This window comes from Harpia harpyja, chromosome 10 (genome assembly GCF_026419915.1).
Source record: "Harpia harpyja isolate bHarHar1 chromosome 10, bHarHar1 primary haplotype, whole genome shotgun sequence".
Classification (NCBI taxonomy): domain Eukaryota; kingdom Metazoa; phylum Chordata; class Aves; order Accipitriformes; family Accipitridae; genus Harpia; species Harpia harpyja.
The window spans coordinates 25757305-25775082 of record NC_068949.1 but is presented as its reverse complement, the minus strand read 5'-3'; the positions used below and the strand labels follow the sequence as shown (position 1 = coordinate 25775082).

Below are 17778 nucleotides of genomic sequence, written 5' to 3'. Positions count from 1 at the left end.
GGGAAGGTACAAAAATGTGGGGAGGAGAAAAAGGGAGTGCGGGAGCAGATGCTGGATTGTTCAGTATTACAAAGGTGGGGATAGCTGAAACCTCAGTCTGTTGTGTGATGCTGTGCCTTCCCCTAGTGGCCAGTTGGCCAGTGTTGATAAGACTCTAACAGCCTTGGCCAACAATGTGCTTTTTATTCAGTTGGTCCAGACGACAAGTTTGGGTTCAGTTCACCTCGGGCATTTCATTATGTCGTTCAGCTGGTGGCAGAGGTGCTTGTACTGTGTGTAGGTGCACAGGTGCCACAGATGCTGTGGTCTCATAGTTTCTCCTAATCATCATATAAACACACTATAGTGACCTGACCTGGAATTCTGTGTTACCACAGACTTGAACTGCAGAAAAATGGGGATCCAGTGACTGGATTTTTAGACTTCACCATTATACTCATAAGCAACAACAATGATAATGTTTTGTTTTATTGTTAGTGGAGGATAGAAGATTGGTTAAATAGAAATAATGGAGAAGGAGGAAGAGTCTCAATAAAATTTTTTTAGATTCAGGATAAGATGGATCTGCTAAATCAACTGATACAGAAAAATACTGCTGCCGGTTCTTAACAAAAAGCACTTCGTGTTTCTCTTCAAATTTAAACCATGAATTTCAAATAGAAATATCTGACATTTGACAGCTAAATTGTTACAAATGCCTTTATCTCCAGAGAGGTTTATTTCTCACCCTGCATTCACAGACATAAAATAAAAGTTGTAGGTGAGCTCAGTACCCCTTGCTATCAGGCCGAAACCTCGTTATTAAATTCAGGCTGTTATCTTGAACCCCTGAGTATGTCAGTCTTATTCTCTATTTCAGATGATGCTTAAAGATAGAATTACATATTTGCTCTTTTTAAGGTTTTCCTCTTTTGTAGAAAGTGCTTTGTATTAGGTTTGGTAAGTGGTGGTCTCTATTAGTTCATAATGGTCTACTCCTCTACTGGAAAACAATGACAACTCATTTCTGTGGATTTAAATAATTGCAAGTACTTTCTGTACTTGCTGTACACCTTCTGCAGGCATGTGTATCATATAGATGTCATACTTTCTGCAAGTTTCTCTATACACTGAGTGCAGCAGAAGGCCTGAGCTGAAATTTCTGGTTCTTCAATAAACACTAGCTCTGGGCCTGTTAAGACTATGAAACTGGGTGCAATGTAGTTGTGGAAACCTGCTGGTTTTGGAAGCTGGGCAGAGAGGTGCTCCATCCCAGCAAACAGGTTAGTGCGTTCAGGATCCGGCATGCATCCCTGCACAGGGCTATGCTGTCCTGCATGGATGCAAACACGGAGATTGATGATGGCTCTGAACCCCATGCCTTGGTGTGGTACAGGCATGCCCTGTTTTCTAGGTGTTCTCCTCCTCTGTCATCCTCAATGGTGTCCTTAGGCAGGCCAATTTATTAATCATTGCTAGTGATCATTTGTACTCTGCTAGTCAGCTACATTCATGAGCCAGACACCTGCATCCTTCACAGTCCCCATTTCCAGCAAAGGGAATGGATTCCTGTCCCTTGTAGTCCTGTACAGAAAGGCCCAGAGCAGCTGTTTGTGCAGACCCATTGCAGTGCATGGTGGCCACAGACCTGCCTCACAAGGAGCTCCCAGGGCATCTCACAGACAGGGAGTGAGCGTCTGAGGTCTTCCACGTCTCATCAACTGCTTGCCTTTTGTTTCCTCCCCACAGGCACCTCACTAGTTCAGCACCTGATGACAGTGCTGATAAGTGAACAGGGGCGAATCTTTGCAGTTCCTCAGGCAGATGTGCCAGGGAGCCAGCTGGAAATCAGGCCTGTGCGTCAGCGCAGTACTGTGGAATGGATCTCTGAGGAGGACGGGGAGGACAGCAGGTCGGAGAACAGTGTTCCCAGCCCCACTGATTTGCCCTCTAGCAGTGCTGTGGCACTAGAGGCCACTCCCGGACCTGCAGTGAAAAACACTCCTTCAGAGCACAGTGGCAAATTGACTCAGCCTGCCACCAGCCCCAATAAAAGAGTGCAGCCGCTGCCTCCATGGAAATACTCCTTCCGCCAGCAGGGAGCACGGTCTGTGAGTCCAAAGCTGGGCAGCTCATCCTTAGATATCCCCAACCTCTCCTCCAGTGGGAACTGGCTGATGAATGGACTGTACTCCCTCCGAGGCCACCGCCGGACAGTCTCTGGGGAACGAGTTAAAGACTCGTGTTCTTCCCAGAGGCTCTCTACTTACGACAACGTCCCTTCGTCCAGCCTCTCCCTTAGCACACACAGTATGGCCAGCACCACGTGGTCTACATCATCATGTGAAATCTCCGTGATGGACTCGGTCAGCAGCTGCCCAGCCTGCCGGGCCAGTGACTCTTCCGCTCTAAGCTCTCTCAAAACCGAGTGGATAACTCAGGGCTCACTGTCTCAGAGTGAGGTCAAGACTGCAGATCTGGAGAACAGCATCGACAGGTTTGAAGCATGCAGCAGCAGCAGCAGTGAACAGAGCAACCTGGCTGCAGCTTCCAGAGACTCTGTCAAATGCTCTAGGGCCTTACAGAGCTTGGTGGTGGAGCTAAAGACAGAACTGAGCAAACAGAGGACTGAGTATGAGACTAGTATCAAAAGGTAACATCATCTGCAGCGGGGACAAGGAAGTTGTCTGTCAGCATTACCCCTGTATGCACGTGGGTGTGGGCTACCAAGCATATCAGGTTCTCAGACCTGGAATTTGGGTCTGGGAGACAGCAGATTTGGTTCTGCTCTTTCCTCACTGCTCTCTGAATCCAACTTTTCTCTCTCTGATCTAAGAGGGGATCAAAAAAAAAGGGATTTCTGTCACACAGGGAATTCCAATATTTCACTTTCTATGTTTTCCCTGGGAATAAGAACTGCACAGGTAATGCCAAAGTCTGCTCTTTGTCAGTGTTCTGGGAGAAACAGCAAAGCAAACACCTTGGAGGGAGGGATTGGGACACAGGGTGGTCAGGCCCCAACAAGGAACTCCGTTGGTCTGTGCAGGTGCTGAAATTTGTACCAAATCAGTCTGAAATTGAGGGCTTCTTGCTGCTTTTCCCAACAGAAACATTCTTCAGGAAACTGATCTTGACTATTCTCTGGATTGTTTTTTGTTTGGTTTTTTGTGGTGGTGGTGGTGGTGGGACTGCATCTCAGCTACTACAACTTTTTCAGCAGCCCTTTTGTGTTGAACTTCTAGAAACCTCGCTTTTGATTTTTGATGTACTTGTAGCGGTCCTTTGCTTGTATGGCCAGGCACTGACTCAAAGTGGCAACAAGGTGCTGCTTGTACAGCAGATAGGTGAACTGTGTAGTTCTTTGCCCACTCTGATGTTTACTTGCACAACTGCCACTGCTGGTGCTGTACTTTAGATCTGTGCTCAGAAAAATTCCTTCAAGTTTCCAGGAGAGATGTGAGGGCAGGGGCTGTAGGAAGTAGAAAGTATTATTAACTAGGAAGTCATATTTATTCATTTGTGTGAGTTAGTACATTCAGTTTTATGAGTGCAAGTGCTTAACAGAATGACTTTCAGGCAAGCACTCAGGGAAATATGCACATGAAATATTGTTGCTTAAAGGAATTAGATATGTTTTAATACATAGCCATATGCAAAATTGCATTTCATGTTATAATACAGAAGAATCATCATTGGCCTGGGCTCAGCAGCACTGGTACTTTGCACTGAAGAAGGGTTGTTGTCCCATTTCTTTCAAATAGTTGAGTTCTCAGCTTTTTGTGTGTTTAAGTGTTAATGTTATACTCCTTCAATTATTAAAACTCTGGTAGCATTTACATGCCTCAATTTCCAATCAGTCTCCCAAACACAGTACCAAAAGCACATATGACTGTAGAAATTGTATAGCACAGCTTCAGGCTATGTTTGTTGCCTCTTTTTTGTTGAAGTAATTTCTCAAAAACGTTTCTGAACTGTGATCGCTTCCAGTGGCCTAGCTGTTAAGGTAGGAATTTCACTTGCTACCTTCCTGCTTTATTTTATGATTTCCTATGGTAGTGGCGTGCCAGCCTCTGCAGCTTTTCTGTCTCTTGCATTGCACTGCCTTGGTATGTGAAGCTGGAAGGAGAATCAGGCCATGTCGCCATTTCTGTTTCTACCCAACACCGCAGAGTGGGAGAAAAGCTTACCCCCACCTCGTTGTGTTCCAGGTAGAAGAGCTGATGAGACCACCACCACTTGCTAGCATGGTGTGTTGGAAAAGGTTTGGGAATGACGGTGGTAGTCCATGGCTTGTTTTTTTTTTAGGTGCCCTACTGATGCAAAATGGGAGGGCAATGAGGGTATGTGCCTTGCATTTAATTCTGCACAGCTGCCCTGGCAAGCCTTGTTGCAGGGATAGAGAGTAATAAACAGAAAGGAGACCACGGTGCAAAACTTGGAAATGTGTATCTGCACATTTTCACCTGCTGCCTAGGGGAAGAGATGGCTTTCCACCTCTTATCAGTAAAACTGTTCCAATGGGGCCTTCAGCTGTTGACACTGGGGACATCCAGGAAGACCTACCTGTTCCTCATTCCAGCTGTTGAGCAGTTTCAGCTGGACAGGGACAGAGAGCACTGTGGCTGGAGGGGAGGACTACAAATTGGCCAGGTCTCACAGGGCAAAGTAGCTAAGAGGAAAATGCCTAATGAGCTAATAGTTTCTTAAAACCAGGCAAGATGCAATCACTGCCTTTTTGTATTAAACAAGATGACTCCAGCTGTTCAGGATTACAGCCTGAAGGATCTTGCTGTCAAGTCTAAGAATTTCAAGCCAAGTTTTTCAGCTCTCAAAAATTTTGCAATGTTTTTACTACATCTGCAGCAATTTACATGTGAAAAATATGTTCCTTTTGAGACTGCATGAAAGTCTGCTCCTGCAGAAAGACAGGAACTAACTAGCAAAGAAGGGAGGCTGCTTAGCAGGAAAACTTTGGGCTGCCTGACTAGCTTTATTTTATTGAAGATAATTTAGTCCCCAAAAGTAATAATTAGTTCCTTTACAATTGTATGTGTGCTTGTGTGGTTTGCAGAACTCAGTGTGTGTAGCTGGGCGTGTTTTAATGAAGGAATATGAGCTTTTTGTTGGCACATACATAAGTGGAGGGAAAGCAGAGTCAGTACCCGCCTGGGGCAGAGGTAAGGAACACTTGCTGATGGAAAAACTGTTATTTATCATCATCAACTGCCCATTTTCTCTCTCTTAGTCAGAGGGAGGCAAGTTTTATGGCCTTCCTGTAACTAGTCTGTTCCAGAGCATTTCTCCCTTGAGGTTAGTATAATTATCAGGCATTCTCGGTTGAGTTTCAGTAATTGATGTTTACCACCTGGGACTCTTAAGAAACTGGAAGTACCTTGGAGAGGACTGTTATGTTGTATATGTAGAAATGCAGTAAGTACTGTGACCCTATGTAATTCAGAACATGGACAGCTAGTCTAGGCTGCTGTAGCTGACCCCTAAACTTTGGGGTGGAAAAATTTAATTGGTAGCTCAGAGCTGTAGGATGTAACAAAAATATTATAAAGGGGGTGTGTGTTTGGGTAAGCATCCTAGCTTCAAGAGAGTCCTCTTATATTACAGAAGATAGCTATAAAAGTGATAAAAGTCTGCCTTCATCGCTACGGGGAGTTTTTGACAGACATTGAACAGAAATGTGTACTCTCATCAGTGCAGCTGTTGGTCTGCTGGACTTGGTGATCAGTGTGCCTGTGTGTGACTGACTTTCTAATTTGTTGTGGAGATTATCATATTGCCATTCTTAGCTGTATGTGAAGGAACAGTTTAAGGGGATGCATTGCATTGCCTGCATGATTGCCTCTTGGTGGTCACAAAATGGAATTCAGACCCTTCTGGGACTGTCACAAATGTCCCCTTTTTTCTTCTTTGTTGTAGAGGCTGTAGCATGCCCTTGTTGCATCTCATTTACCTTGTCTAAAAATAACCCATTCACAGTTTCACAGGGAAGCCAGGCATGCCACCTTCACAGTTGGGTATTATACTGATCAATGAGCCTAAGAGATGGTGGCTGGGGTTTTTTTGGTTGTTTTTTTTTTTTTTTAAAGTTAGAGGGGGGACACTTTTCCTAGGAAAAGCCTAATTTTTAAAATCACCCTTTCTGAATATTCTAGTGATCAGAACTTCCTATCTAGATATACTCCCTCCTCTGTATTAACACCACTACTCTGTCTTGCAATTAGGAACCATGATGGGGAAGACAGCAAGCGATGTGCCTTCTGCGCTTGTTTCAAATCAAAAAAACATGATGAACCTTGTTCTTTTGACCTCCTTAGAGAAAAGCTCTGAGTCTTGCATTAGAGTGTTGTGCACAGATAAATTTAAGGTCTAATCTCCAGATTCTTCCTCATGTGAAATGTTGGAGTTTGTAAAATCTTGTACAGTATGAAAAACTTTTATTCCCCTACCCCACTGTCAGTGACAAACTTTACAGAAAATACCCTAAAATGGATGGTGAGGAAGGACTACGACCTCATTCCTACCTGACGTCCAAGGATGTTCCTCTGTACTGGATATCCATATAGGGAAACACAGTATCAAGATGAAAACAGAGGTTAAAAGATTATTGTGGAATTACATATTTGAATTCAGCCTGAGGAGTTAGTTAATCTCCTCAGCCATTCAGTCTGCTGCCCAAAAGTAAGCATTGTTTTGTAAGACTTGAGCATATTTTCTCAAGATACAAATAGAGGAGGCTCCAGCTTTCAAGGAGTCTCTGCTCTTAAACTCAACATTAATGAAATGGCAATTAGTAACCTCCTTTAAAACTTCCCTTAGAATTAGAACTAAAATATCTTAAGTGGAACAACTTACATTTATTATAGCTATCAATCAGTATTTATCCAGCCACTTAAAAAACCTCTTCTGTTTTTTTTTTTCTCCCTCTCTCTCCCCTTTGATTTTAAGAATTGAAGAAACAAGTGCAGACCTGAGGAAACAAGTGGTTAGGTTAGAAGAAGAACTGGACCAAGAACGAAAGAAATACACGATGCTGGAGATCAAGCTGAGGAATTCTGAACGTGCTCGTGAAGATGCTGAGAAGAGAAATCACCTCCTGCAGAAGGAAATGGAAGAGTTTTTTTCAACATTAGGGTGTTTAACTGTTGGGAGTCGAAGTGCTAAACTCCCCAAGTAGAACAAGCTGATGTACAGCACAGAAAATTCTAGTTCTGGCAAAACCAGTGAAACTGCACATTGTTCTGGTATACTCATGTATCATGAGTAATTATTCTACAGTGATTATAGTCTTGGTGACACTTGCTCCATTGTCTTTACATGTGCTGTAGTATTTGGGCCAGCTGGGAAAGACTGCTAAACATAATGCTTGAAAGTTTAGATGTCAGATTGTCAAGAAAGAGTGAGCACCCTTTTTATCCAGAAATCAAAAGATACTAGTCTCCATAGCTTTACTGCTGCCATCTTCAGACTTACTGCACTATCCTTTTGCTGGCTCAAGGACAGTGGAAAGTCCTGCAAAGTGGGTGGGATGGCCAGAACCGATGGACAGGCTGAACCCGGAGCTGAGGGCCTCCTACGCTTGCGCTTGGGAAGATGGCAATTCCAGTATGGCACCACATTCAATGTGCTTTAGCATATGGATTCAATGAGGTGTTTTTTCTCCCCACTTGTATATAAAGTTTGTTCAGATTTCTTATTCCATAAAGTGGCATTATTTTATGAAGATAACGTGAAAACAAAGTCTACAAACAAGGTGAAGATGCCAAAATCTTGACAATTCACTAAAATTGTCCCTTACCAACCAAGCAGTTACAGTTTAGTAAGTTGCATTTTTGTGAAACACTGGATGTGATTAATAATCAGATTGGCCACACAAACTCCATGGAACTTTAAATATGCACATTTTGCCCTAGGTATCTGGGGGGGTTTTGAGCCAAGAATAGAGCAGTATTAGCTGCAAGAAAAAAAATCTCATGAGTTGATATGTACTGATCAGGCATCAAGGTAGGAGAAGAAAGATTCTTATCATCAAAACACATCCAACTGCAGAGGGTTTTTTATCTATAAAACTTTAATAGCAAAACCTATGGTAAGAGAAATTAGTGCAATTGGGGGGGGGGGGAGGAGCTGTAGATAAAGGGGGAAGGGTGGGGATCTAACTTTAACCTTCCTGGGACAATTTACACTTAGCTGCCTTGTAACATTTCTCATGACAAGTTGATTTTTTTGTTGTTAGTTCAGAGGGAGATGAGGGGACAGGAGAAGTATATCACAAACAACGCAGCAGCCTAAGTTCATGACTTCTACTGAAGAAAAATCATTAGAAGGAAGTTGTAATTTCCAGTAACTAGCTGCCAGGCCTCACTTCCCCTTCAAGGGATGACTTTGAGAAGTTCTGCCTCGCATTTGTAGTGCCCTGAGCCATGCAGAGCCTGCACACAGAAAATTGTTTCACCAGATTCAGCCTGAACTCCACTTGCCAGCCCAGCACTCACTCTTTCTTGGCACATATCTTTGACAGCTGAGGTGTCTCAGAGGAGAAGACTTTTAACAGAAAAGTACCACAACAACATGAACTGGCTAAAGGGAAAGTATAGACTGTAGTGAAGGTGCTTGCTTTATTTAAGTATTTGCAGAAAAATGACCTGAATCTGTCTTTTCTTACTAGAGAAGAATATAACTGATTGTCTGGAAATAACCTTAGAATGGGCTTTTAAACATACCAGCAGATAGTACACCTTTCAGTATTGACCTTCTCCTCATCATCTTGCAGATATCCAAGTATTTCAATTTCAACATCTAGAAGTTAACTTGTTTCTACCTCACTGTAATGCTTCTCCTTCCTATAGAAACGTAAACTACTTAAAGTGAGCAAAAAGAACCCTTTTAACCTATCTTTCCTGGTTAAGACAAGTCAAGCAAGGTGGTAAAGCAAGCCATGTGGATAGGTTAATTCAGTTAATTTCAAAACATTTTCCCTTCTTTATCCAGCTGTGCTGGATTCCTGACTGCCCCTGGCATGAGGCAGTGTGGCAGGTACCAGAGTGTGCAGCAGGAGCAGCCTGCCACCTGCAGGCAGCAGCATCACCCTTGCCTTTTTTCCATGCCCCTGCTTTGTATTATTACTGATAGTTACAAGTGAGCCCGCGAGGAATATGACAGGCCTTTAAACAGCAGCATTAAGATGCATAATGTGAGCAGCAACCGTTGTAACAATGATTTTGAGCTGGAACAGCACAGCAGGGTAGGTACCGTTAAGTACCATGCTAGTTATCACAAAATAAACCTTAATATTACAGAGTGGCCTGAACTGGGTTGTAAGTAATTCTCTGCAATTAAGACATCAGGACTGGTAAAAAGGAAGTTTCTACTGAGGCGTTCAATCCAAGTAGTAGGAGCTACCAGGTTACTTACTTTAATGCCCTCTTTTATTCCTACCCCCAACATGGGTAACATTCACTATACCCATCCTGACAGCCCACATCCCTTAGACTATTTATGTGTGTTTGTATCAATCAAGTGCAGACTACTCCCTTTAGTTCTGGCACACTACAAACTTACTTACTTACTTAGGAACTGAGCTATGGTGACTGGGAGCCTAAAAAACAAATATGCAAGACAACAAGCACTAAACAGGACTGCTGGCTAACTCTCAGTGAAATCAAACATAGCTAGAATTCTAGATCTTCTGTAAGTATTTAAAATTAGGTACCGCTACATGTATAGCGGAACTGGGGAACAAACCCACCTATCCCAAATCTTCAGCTCCAGGATAGGATCACTTGTCAGCTATGTAGCACTACATAATCTTAATGGAGCATCCAGGATAAAATTAATTCTTCTTTTCAGTATCACAAATGAAACTGTATCCACTCAAACCAATTAATGGAACTAACGATTTCCCAGTAGACTGTTGTGGTCCAGCAACATCAATTTTCTTGTTCATGAGGAATAAATTCCAGGGTCCTTCTGAAGATGATCCGCTGCAGTAAATAAAGCCTGCAAGAAGCTGCAAACTACCCAGTTCATGCTAAAATGCACCACAGTAGGATGTTAACTCTAAAGCACAGCAACAGGAGCATAATGTTCATTCCCCATCATAGGCAATTATGCAAGAAATGGGAACACACTTGTGCTATTGTACACAACTTCATCAAACACTATGCCTTTGAGGAAGATGAAACACTCTTTCCCAGCTTTAACTCCTGTTTCTGTACTCCCTTTCCCACCCCTTCATTTGCCAACTTCATGGATCCAAGAGAGCACTCTGTGTTTTACAGACCTTTTGCTTATTACAGACCCCAGTTTAAAGTGCCAGCTTTCTTAGCAAGCATTTACAAGATACAGGTTTGTTAGTATTAATAAGACATGACAAAAGGCTCCTGGAATCAGGTAGGTACATTTTTACCACAGCTTTACCTGTGCAATCTTCCCAGCCTGGAACATCCCTTCCAGTATTATGCAGGCAAAAAAGTGCAAAAAATTTTTAGTGAAAGAAACCCAACACAACCATATGCTTAAAAAAAAAAAACCAAACCAAAGCCAAACAGCAGCATTACAGAATAACAAAAGCTTCTGTATGTCTCCATGGCATTTGTAATATGAAAAGGAAAATTAATAATGATAGCTTATTGAATTATCTACATTTGCTAGCAAGTTCCATGCAAACCAGCAGCGCTATGGAGTGTTTCAGTTCCGGGCCCAAGTCACCCACAGACAAATCCCTGGCAGCTAAGACTGTCTCAGGCCTTGCTCTATAATAATGTATTACTAGCAATCAATCAGCTGCGCTTTATGCTAACCTACACAAAGCAGCAAGGGCATTTCTGAGTCTCACCACAGTCCTAGAAGAACACCTCACAAATTGCTGGTCCAGAGAAACAAAGTAGGCCACACCGTACTGCCCACGGTCACAGTACCTTTCCCTTAAAAACGTACACAAAGACAACATAACAGCACACAGACAAACACAACTCAAGGGCATCTTGAGTCTTTGTTTAAAGAAACGCTGAGACCCTGCTGGAAATGAAGGCAATGAAATGCATTATGTTAGGATTTAGCCCCACAGTAGAGGTGCCAGTGCAGGAAGTGGTCCTGGCACCCAAGTTACCTCTCCAGTAAGAGCTCTTCAGAAGTCAGATCCTTCAGGCTTCTCAGTTTTGAGAAGGATTTTCCTGAGTGCACAGGGACTAGGCCCTCCTTTCATACACTAGATGGCCCATGGCTCACCTCCTGCAAAGCAGGGTCTCAGCAGCTGTATTTCCAGGAAAGAGGGCAGCTAGAATTGGCAGCAAGGAAGTATGAATGGATTCCCAGCGGTTGCAAAAACACTCGATATTACAGTCTGTGCCACATCCAAAGCCCACGGGAATGGAGAAATGGAAGAAACAGGTCACGTTGCCCACAAGTGAGCTCACACACAAGACAGGACTTTAAGTATCATTAAAAACAGATGAATTCTCAGGAAGGACTGATGCTAATAAGACTCTACCTGCAGCCTTATTAAGAAGAAATCCATGAAATCCATATGAAATCCATTCTGGCCTAGCAATGAAGAAACACTAAATGCATTGTGGTCAAACTTTTTTTTTTCTTTTTTATTTAAAATATCATTATAACCAATTGACATACTAGATAACAATGTATACATTCCAGTGGTGCACATGTAATGACCTATGGCATGAATGAGTAAAAAAACCACAATGTTCTCAGTAATGCCCCACCAACAGCTTATTTGGAGGGAATAAAGGAAAAGCAGGAAAAGGTATCAAATGCGGGGAAGGAAAAAAACCTACAGTTTTCCCCAGTATTTTTAATGGTGTATCTTCCCCTTCATATTTCTTGGGACAAAACAAAATTAAGAATATACTTCAAAAGGGGCAGAAGGAATGATCACAATAATTAGGGTTTTTTTCTCAACTTTAGTAATAAAAGTTAAAGAACTCTCAAAAATAGACTAGATATTGGGCCTACAAAATTAATTCATCTGTATGCAAAGCTTACCAAGAATTATTCCTTTTGTAAAATGTAAAGGATGAGCTGACATTACTAGTAAGCTATTTTTACCTACAAAACCAGACTACAATAATAAAATCACCGATTTACAGCTAACACAATATTCTAGATGTACATTATTGTACACAAGCTATATATTACACATGAACATCTTACGTGAAATATATAAGAAACATACTTACTGATATTGTCTCAACATTGGCCAATAGGTTTATTTTTCTAAAGGAAGTGTATTTTTCTATTCACATTCAGTGTAGTTCCAATAGCAAGGGTTAGCTTTGCTTACTTAAGAAACGTAGAAAGTTTGTGTGAGGTAGTTCAAGAAAACCTAGCTTAAATTTTTAACTGCAGAAGTAGAAACATAATGTGATCTGATTTATAACATGTTTCTGTAATGCAGAGATAGCTGAAGAAGAGGAGAAGGGAGTGAAAGAGATCACTTAAAATACCACTTTTATCCAGTGTCCTTAACTAAGATTAAATTAAATGATTTGAACATTTGGGTAGGCAGTAGAGTGTCATCACATTTCTTCATTAAAACCCTTTTTCTAATCCTACTGAAAAATGCAGACAGCTCTCCTTCAACTCCAGTCCTCAAACTAAATATGTAAGAACCAAAACATTGATAGGAACATAAAATATAACAGCAGGGACAAACTGCTGTCAACAGCAAATAAAAACATATCTAGAAACAGTAATTCACTTCCTTTAGCTACTTGAAACAGTGAGACCAAGTGTAAGATGAACCATCTTCTCCCCTTTACGCCATGATCTTAAGTGAGAAACATTTAATAATGTCACATGCTTCAGATCATTGGCTGGGTAGGAACTATCCTCCGGTACCAGCTTTTTGATCATTTTTCTTTATGCAATGTTGAGATGAATGCCATATACACTAACGCAGGGCATTATACTCATGCAAATGCCTGTCAAGGTGCTTAATTTTTGCTCTCTAACGAAATAGCCTGTGTTCAGAGAAGCAATCTTCCATAAAACAAACCCACATCAGTAACACTCCACTTGCTTGGACCCGGAGGCAGCAGAGGGTGCTACTGCCACAGCCGCCTCAAATCCAGCTCACCCTATCCTCCCCTAAATTCACACCCCTGTGCTGGTGGGGTGGGCTCACCAATTTATGCTGATGTATCTTTGTATCTAGCTGGAATTCATATCTGGAAAGATACTACTGCATATAGCATAGCAAAGTTCTTCAAAACTAAAAACCCAAGCCACACAGCAGCAACATAGGGAAAAGTGCCATGTCTGGTCAGCTTAGCAGAATGAACGCAACACAGGTGACCTAGTCAGTCAGGCCGGTCGAAGTTGTCCAATGGATGGGTATTGCTCTGGCAGTCCAGCTTCTCACACACACACTAACACATAAACCCCTCAATTCTGACCCCATTGTCTTGCATCAACAAAAAACTTCATAGAGCAGAGATGCAGCACACAGTAACAGTACTAATTTCCCCCCCAATTCTATTCCAAAGTCTTGAAGAACCTACTTCTACAAAAGAAGAGGAACTATTCTATCCTTGATGCCTGCCACATCTCTGACCACAGAAGGTAGAAATTAATCTCGTTATTATTGCCCAACTTTTAACCTCACCTGACATAAGAAATCAGACAGCTCCCTGTAATTCAATCCCTACCAACTCCGAATGGATTGGAACGGCCCTAGAATAGGAAAGTTGCATGCACTTTAGTGAAGCCTGTTGCCATGAGAAGATTTTGGATCACAGGCGAAAATAAAGCTTAATAATACTTTAAGGATAAACTTGTACAGTGTATTAGATAGCATATGATCTAACAACATAACAATAGACACAGCTGAAGTCTAGCTACCCATTTGTTTGCTTATCTATGGCAGTGTACAACTATCTCTGAAATATTTTTATATTTCAGCAAATAAAAAGGGAAGTTAAGACTAGGATGTTGTTGTGATAATTTGGTTACTGAATCTGATTTTCTTGTCTTTGAAATTTGCCATCACTTTAATTTGCCTAAAATGCAAGCAACTGGGGGGCAGGGGGAGGGGAAGCACTACTGTTATGAAGATGGTGCCAAAAGTGAACTCTAGGTTCCCACAGGCAAAACTCTGACCTTAATGAAATAATGCCTTTAAACATAGCTCACTCACACTGCAATGGGTGGCAGTGGACAGTCCCGCCCATTCATTAACCCCACCTTAAAAGAAGAAAAGCTCAATTCTCCTTAGAGCTATGAACTCAGTGAAGGTACTATTGATAGCACACTGTGGTAATAGCCTAGTAACTGTTTCACTCAATATTCATTTTAAAAGCAATTTTTCTTTAGGACACTGGAAAGTGATAGCAAAAATGATTTCAAAGTTTCAAAATATTTCAATCACCACTGCAATCCAGAGGGGTCCAAAATAAATTTAAATAGGAATTATATTTACCAAATTCTGTTCTTAACAGCACTTACAGGCATCAGAAGTTGATTTTGTCAGTCTTAACTTCATTACACTCGGTTGACCAGACTATCATTTGACCCTATATAACAATGGAGTACTGTTGTATGACCAAAAATTTTGGCTTAATTCACAGCTTAAACTCTGATTAAAAATTACAAAATAGACTGTTCTGTTGGTCTCTGTTCAACTTGAGCAGATTTTCTATGTTCTGGTGCTAGATGAATCCAAACACGCCCTGCCTACTCTGAGGTAATATACAATTTGGCAGGATCCTGTAAAAAGAATTGCCTTAACAAATGTGGTTTAGAAAGGCAATATTGAAATATTAGATACAAGTGAGGAAAGCAAAATTACACGCACACAACACTTACCAGCAGTCTAGCCAGGCCAGGAAAACAACTGCAGTTATCAATTTAGTCATCTTTGAGACATTACCATTCCTTGTAACCCTGTATGTTTTTTTAAAAAGACATGTTAGATATTGAAAGCATTACTATCACTTCTATTTTTCTGAAACTTACTACAAAGACAAATTTTCCTCTTTCAATTAGAACTTCAAAAAGATACCTATTTAACCCAACAAGCAGAAGGAACCACAATGAAGAGTATCAGTCATTCCTGGATGACCTCTGTAGCCAGTTATATTATTTGCTTATGCTCTGTGCCTGGCAAGACTTCTGTATTTTCAAAGGCTCATTTTTGTGAGCATTACTAATTTAAATTCCTCTTCACATTCTAATTCACTACACAAAATATGCATCTACACAAGGCAATCAATTATACAGCCTAGCTTCACTAAAAATCTGCATTTTCCAAAGGAATAAATTGTGAATGATTGTTTAACTCATACATAAACTTAAGTCAGTTATACATAAATCATTCTGTAATATAAAATGTAAACAGTTAAAATACTTCTGTGAGGAGCAGCACCATTTTACATGACTATTTAGTAACTGTTCTATATATTTCAATATATCTTTTGTTTAAAAAGCGTATTGAAACCTGGAGCTTCAGTGCTGAAAACTACTGAATATTTATGACTTAAAATGAAGCATTATTAAGATTTCTGCTACACTGGTCTCATGGTGAAATGAAAGAGATAAATATTAATTTATACAGCACTACTTCTCCCTCCTTTGGATGGCATATATTGCTCACTTAATGCATTAGCTACAGAAATCCTGAGGTTCTCCTACCACTTAATGGTTTTTAGCAATCAGTTACTTTTGGTGGAGAAAGAATAGCTGAAGTTTTGCCCCTACTGCATTCACATCATTCCCTCTTCTACCCCCAAAATCACTCACCTTAGTAGACAAAACTAGTAAGAAACAAAACTCCCACAAATCACATATTACATGGAAGTATAGCTACAGCATATTCGTTTTCCCTCTTGGCAGTCTAGACATCCCGGATACACTTCGCTTTGTGTGTACAAAAACAGGCTACAAGCTAGAAGTAAACAGTTTATTTGCATTGCAATGTATTATTCATGAAGTATCCTCATGTTTTATGGTGATCACAAGATTTGGCATGCCACAAGTCTGCAGAAAACATCACATTACTTTGTTAGGCTAGATATTTCTGCAGCTTTGAAGATATGCTTTGCTTTCTTGAGTTCATAAAACCATTCAGATGAGGTTACTTTGCAAAGGATTGTATACTGTTTCTCTAAAAAAATTCATTAATTGTTGCTTTTGCTGAAGTGTTATAGGCAAGTGGCCAAAATAAAAGAGGATTTTGTTCACTGCCAGCACCACAGTAGTATGCCCAAAACTACAGCTGGCTGCACTGAATTCTCTCCCCCTCCACCTGGACACAGACATATGACCAAGCATAAAACTTTGAAGGATATCATGAACAAAACATCTGGAATAAATTCTAATTAAAAAATTGAAAACCTATAAAATCTTAAATAATTCATTATATGGTAATGACCACAACATTAATATGTGCTTTGATAAAACAAATCTTACAAATTCAGTAAAAAAAGATCAGCAGCATAATAGTAAAGCAAATATGCAGATTTTAAAACCACAATAAAAATTATGAGGTTTAATATCTTACAGTTAATTACAGCAAAAAAAGTGGCTGCTTTTAACACAACTTACAGTTTAAAATTACAGCACTTTATGATGAATTCTACGATTATTTTTGAAAAAACACTCAAAAATACCACCGAATTTTAAAGGTGCCCTATTAATGACTAAAAGGACTCCCCCTCCCACCCCCCAAAAGACCAAGTAGTCATCTACAGCAACCCAGAGGTCCAGCTGAGGTTTCTAGACTGCTGTCTGTATCAGAGGCCAATGTTGGATCTGTTGACATTGAAGACACATCATTGACAGATGACGATGAAGATGGATGTTGAGAGCCATTGATCATTGCTGCACCTGTGCTATGAGAAACAAAACAGCAAATCAGTTGCAGATACAGTTGCACGGTTCAGTACTTGCATTAGTCTGTCTCTTCCTAGTAGTCATTACTTTCCCCTGTTTCGGCAAGTTTGAAGAGATGCGTCTTAATCCATTGTCACAGTAAATAAAACCCTCAAGTCTTTAATGTGGGGCTTAATGAATGGTATGTCAAGAACCACAGAACTGACATGGCACAACACCTGTCAAATTACAGTAAATGCCAATGGCTGAAGGTTAAAAATCACAAACAGAGATAGTACTTCATAAAGCCAGAGCCAAGATACCCTACGAAATGTTGAGACCCAAAGCTAGAATACATCTATGTATTTTGATACAGAAAGAAGGGGTGTGGTTTTTTGCCCATCAGATCCCCCCTTCAAGCTGGGAAATAGCTGGTGTCCAGCCACATCACATACATTCAATCTCAGATATGCAATGGTTTTTCAGAGTCTGGACTTCAGTGAACTCTGAGCAGAATCAGCAACAGCTGCCCAACTTTTGCCATAATTTTTCAACAGTGCAAATGGAGTCCTATCAACAGTCAGTTAATGGGCACATTTTGCTCCAAAATTCAGCAACAGTTTCTGAAAGCATTCTACAATTTTCCAACCTAGAAATCCTGTTTCATTACTTAATAGATCTAAGTAGTGGTTGTAGCTTTATTTGAAACTGTACCAGCTACACATCTAACCAGATTATGGCAACAGAGTACCAGTACATACCAAGGTGCTTCTTGAGGACTGAAATGAATGAAGCATCAGTTACGCGGGGACAGTAATAGAGGAATTTACCAGATTAATAAAAAAAGATGTCAACCCCATACATTTCATTCTAATAAGCAATATCTCAAAGAGAATTCAAGATGTTACTGGTCATTTAAGAGCCATATTTTTGAGTTAGGTTACTCTTGGATGTCTTGAA

The 17778-nt window shown here is 40.7% G+C and overlaps 2 protein-coding genes across 9 annotated transcripts in view; one reads left to right on the top strand and one right to left on the bottom strand.

Annotated features, from left to right (window-relative positions):
• Positions 1-7696, top strand: part of ARHGAP22 (Rho GTPase activating protein 22) — a 158261-nt gene extending 150565 nt beyond the window's left edge. For all 4 annotated transcript variants that reach the window (XM_052798981.1, XM_052798980.1, XM_052798982.1 and 1 more), the window contains 2 exons: positions 1729-2632; positions 6940-7696. In XM_052798981.1, the coding sequence (XP_052654941.1) occupies positions 1729-2632; positions 6940-7168 (1133 nt within the window). In that variant the 3' untranslated portion in view covers positions 7169-7696. The remainder of the gene's footprint in view (positions 1-1728; positions 2633-6939) is intronic.
• Positions 7697-15893: 8197 nt separating this feature from the next.
• MAPK8 (mitogen-activated protein kinase 8) overlaps positions 15894-17778 on the bottom strand; it is a 48751-nt gene continuing 46866 nt past the window's right edge. For 4 of the 5 annotated variants that reach the window (XM_052798992.1, XM_052798993.1, XM_052798991.1 and 1 more), the window contains exon 12: positions 15894-16833. In XM_052798992.1, coding sequence (XP_052654952.1) covers positions 16688-16833 — 146 coding nt within the window. In that variant the 3' untranslated portion in view covers positions 15894-16687. Of the gene's footprint in view, positions 16839-17778 lie in introns of all 5 variants that reach the window. The other variant, XM_052798994.1, reaches the window with a different exon arrangement.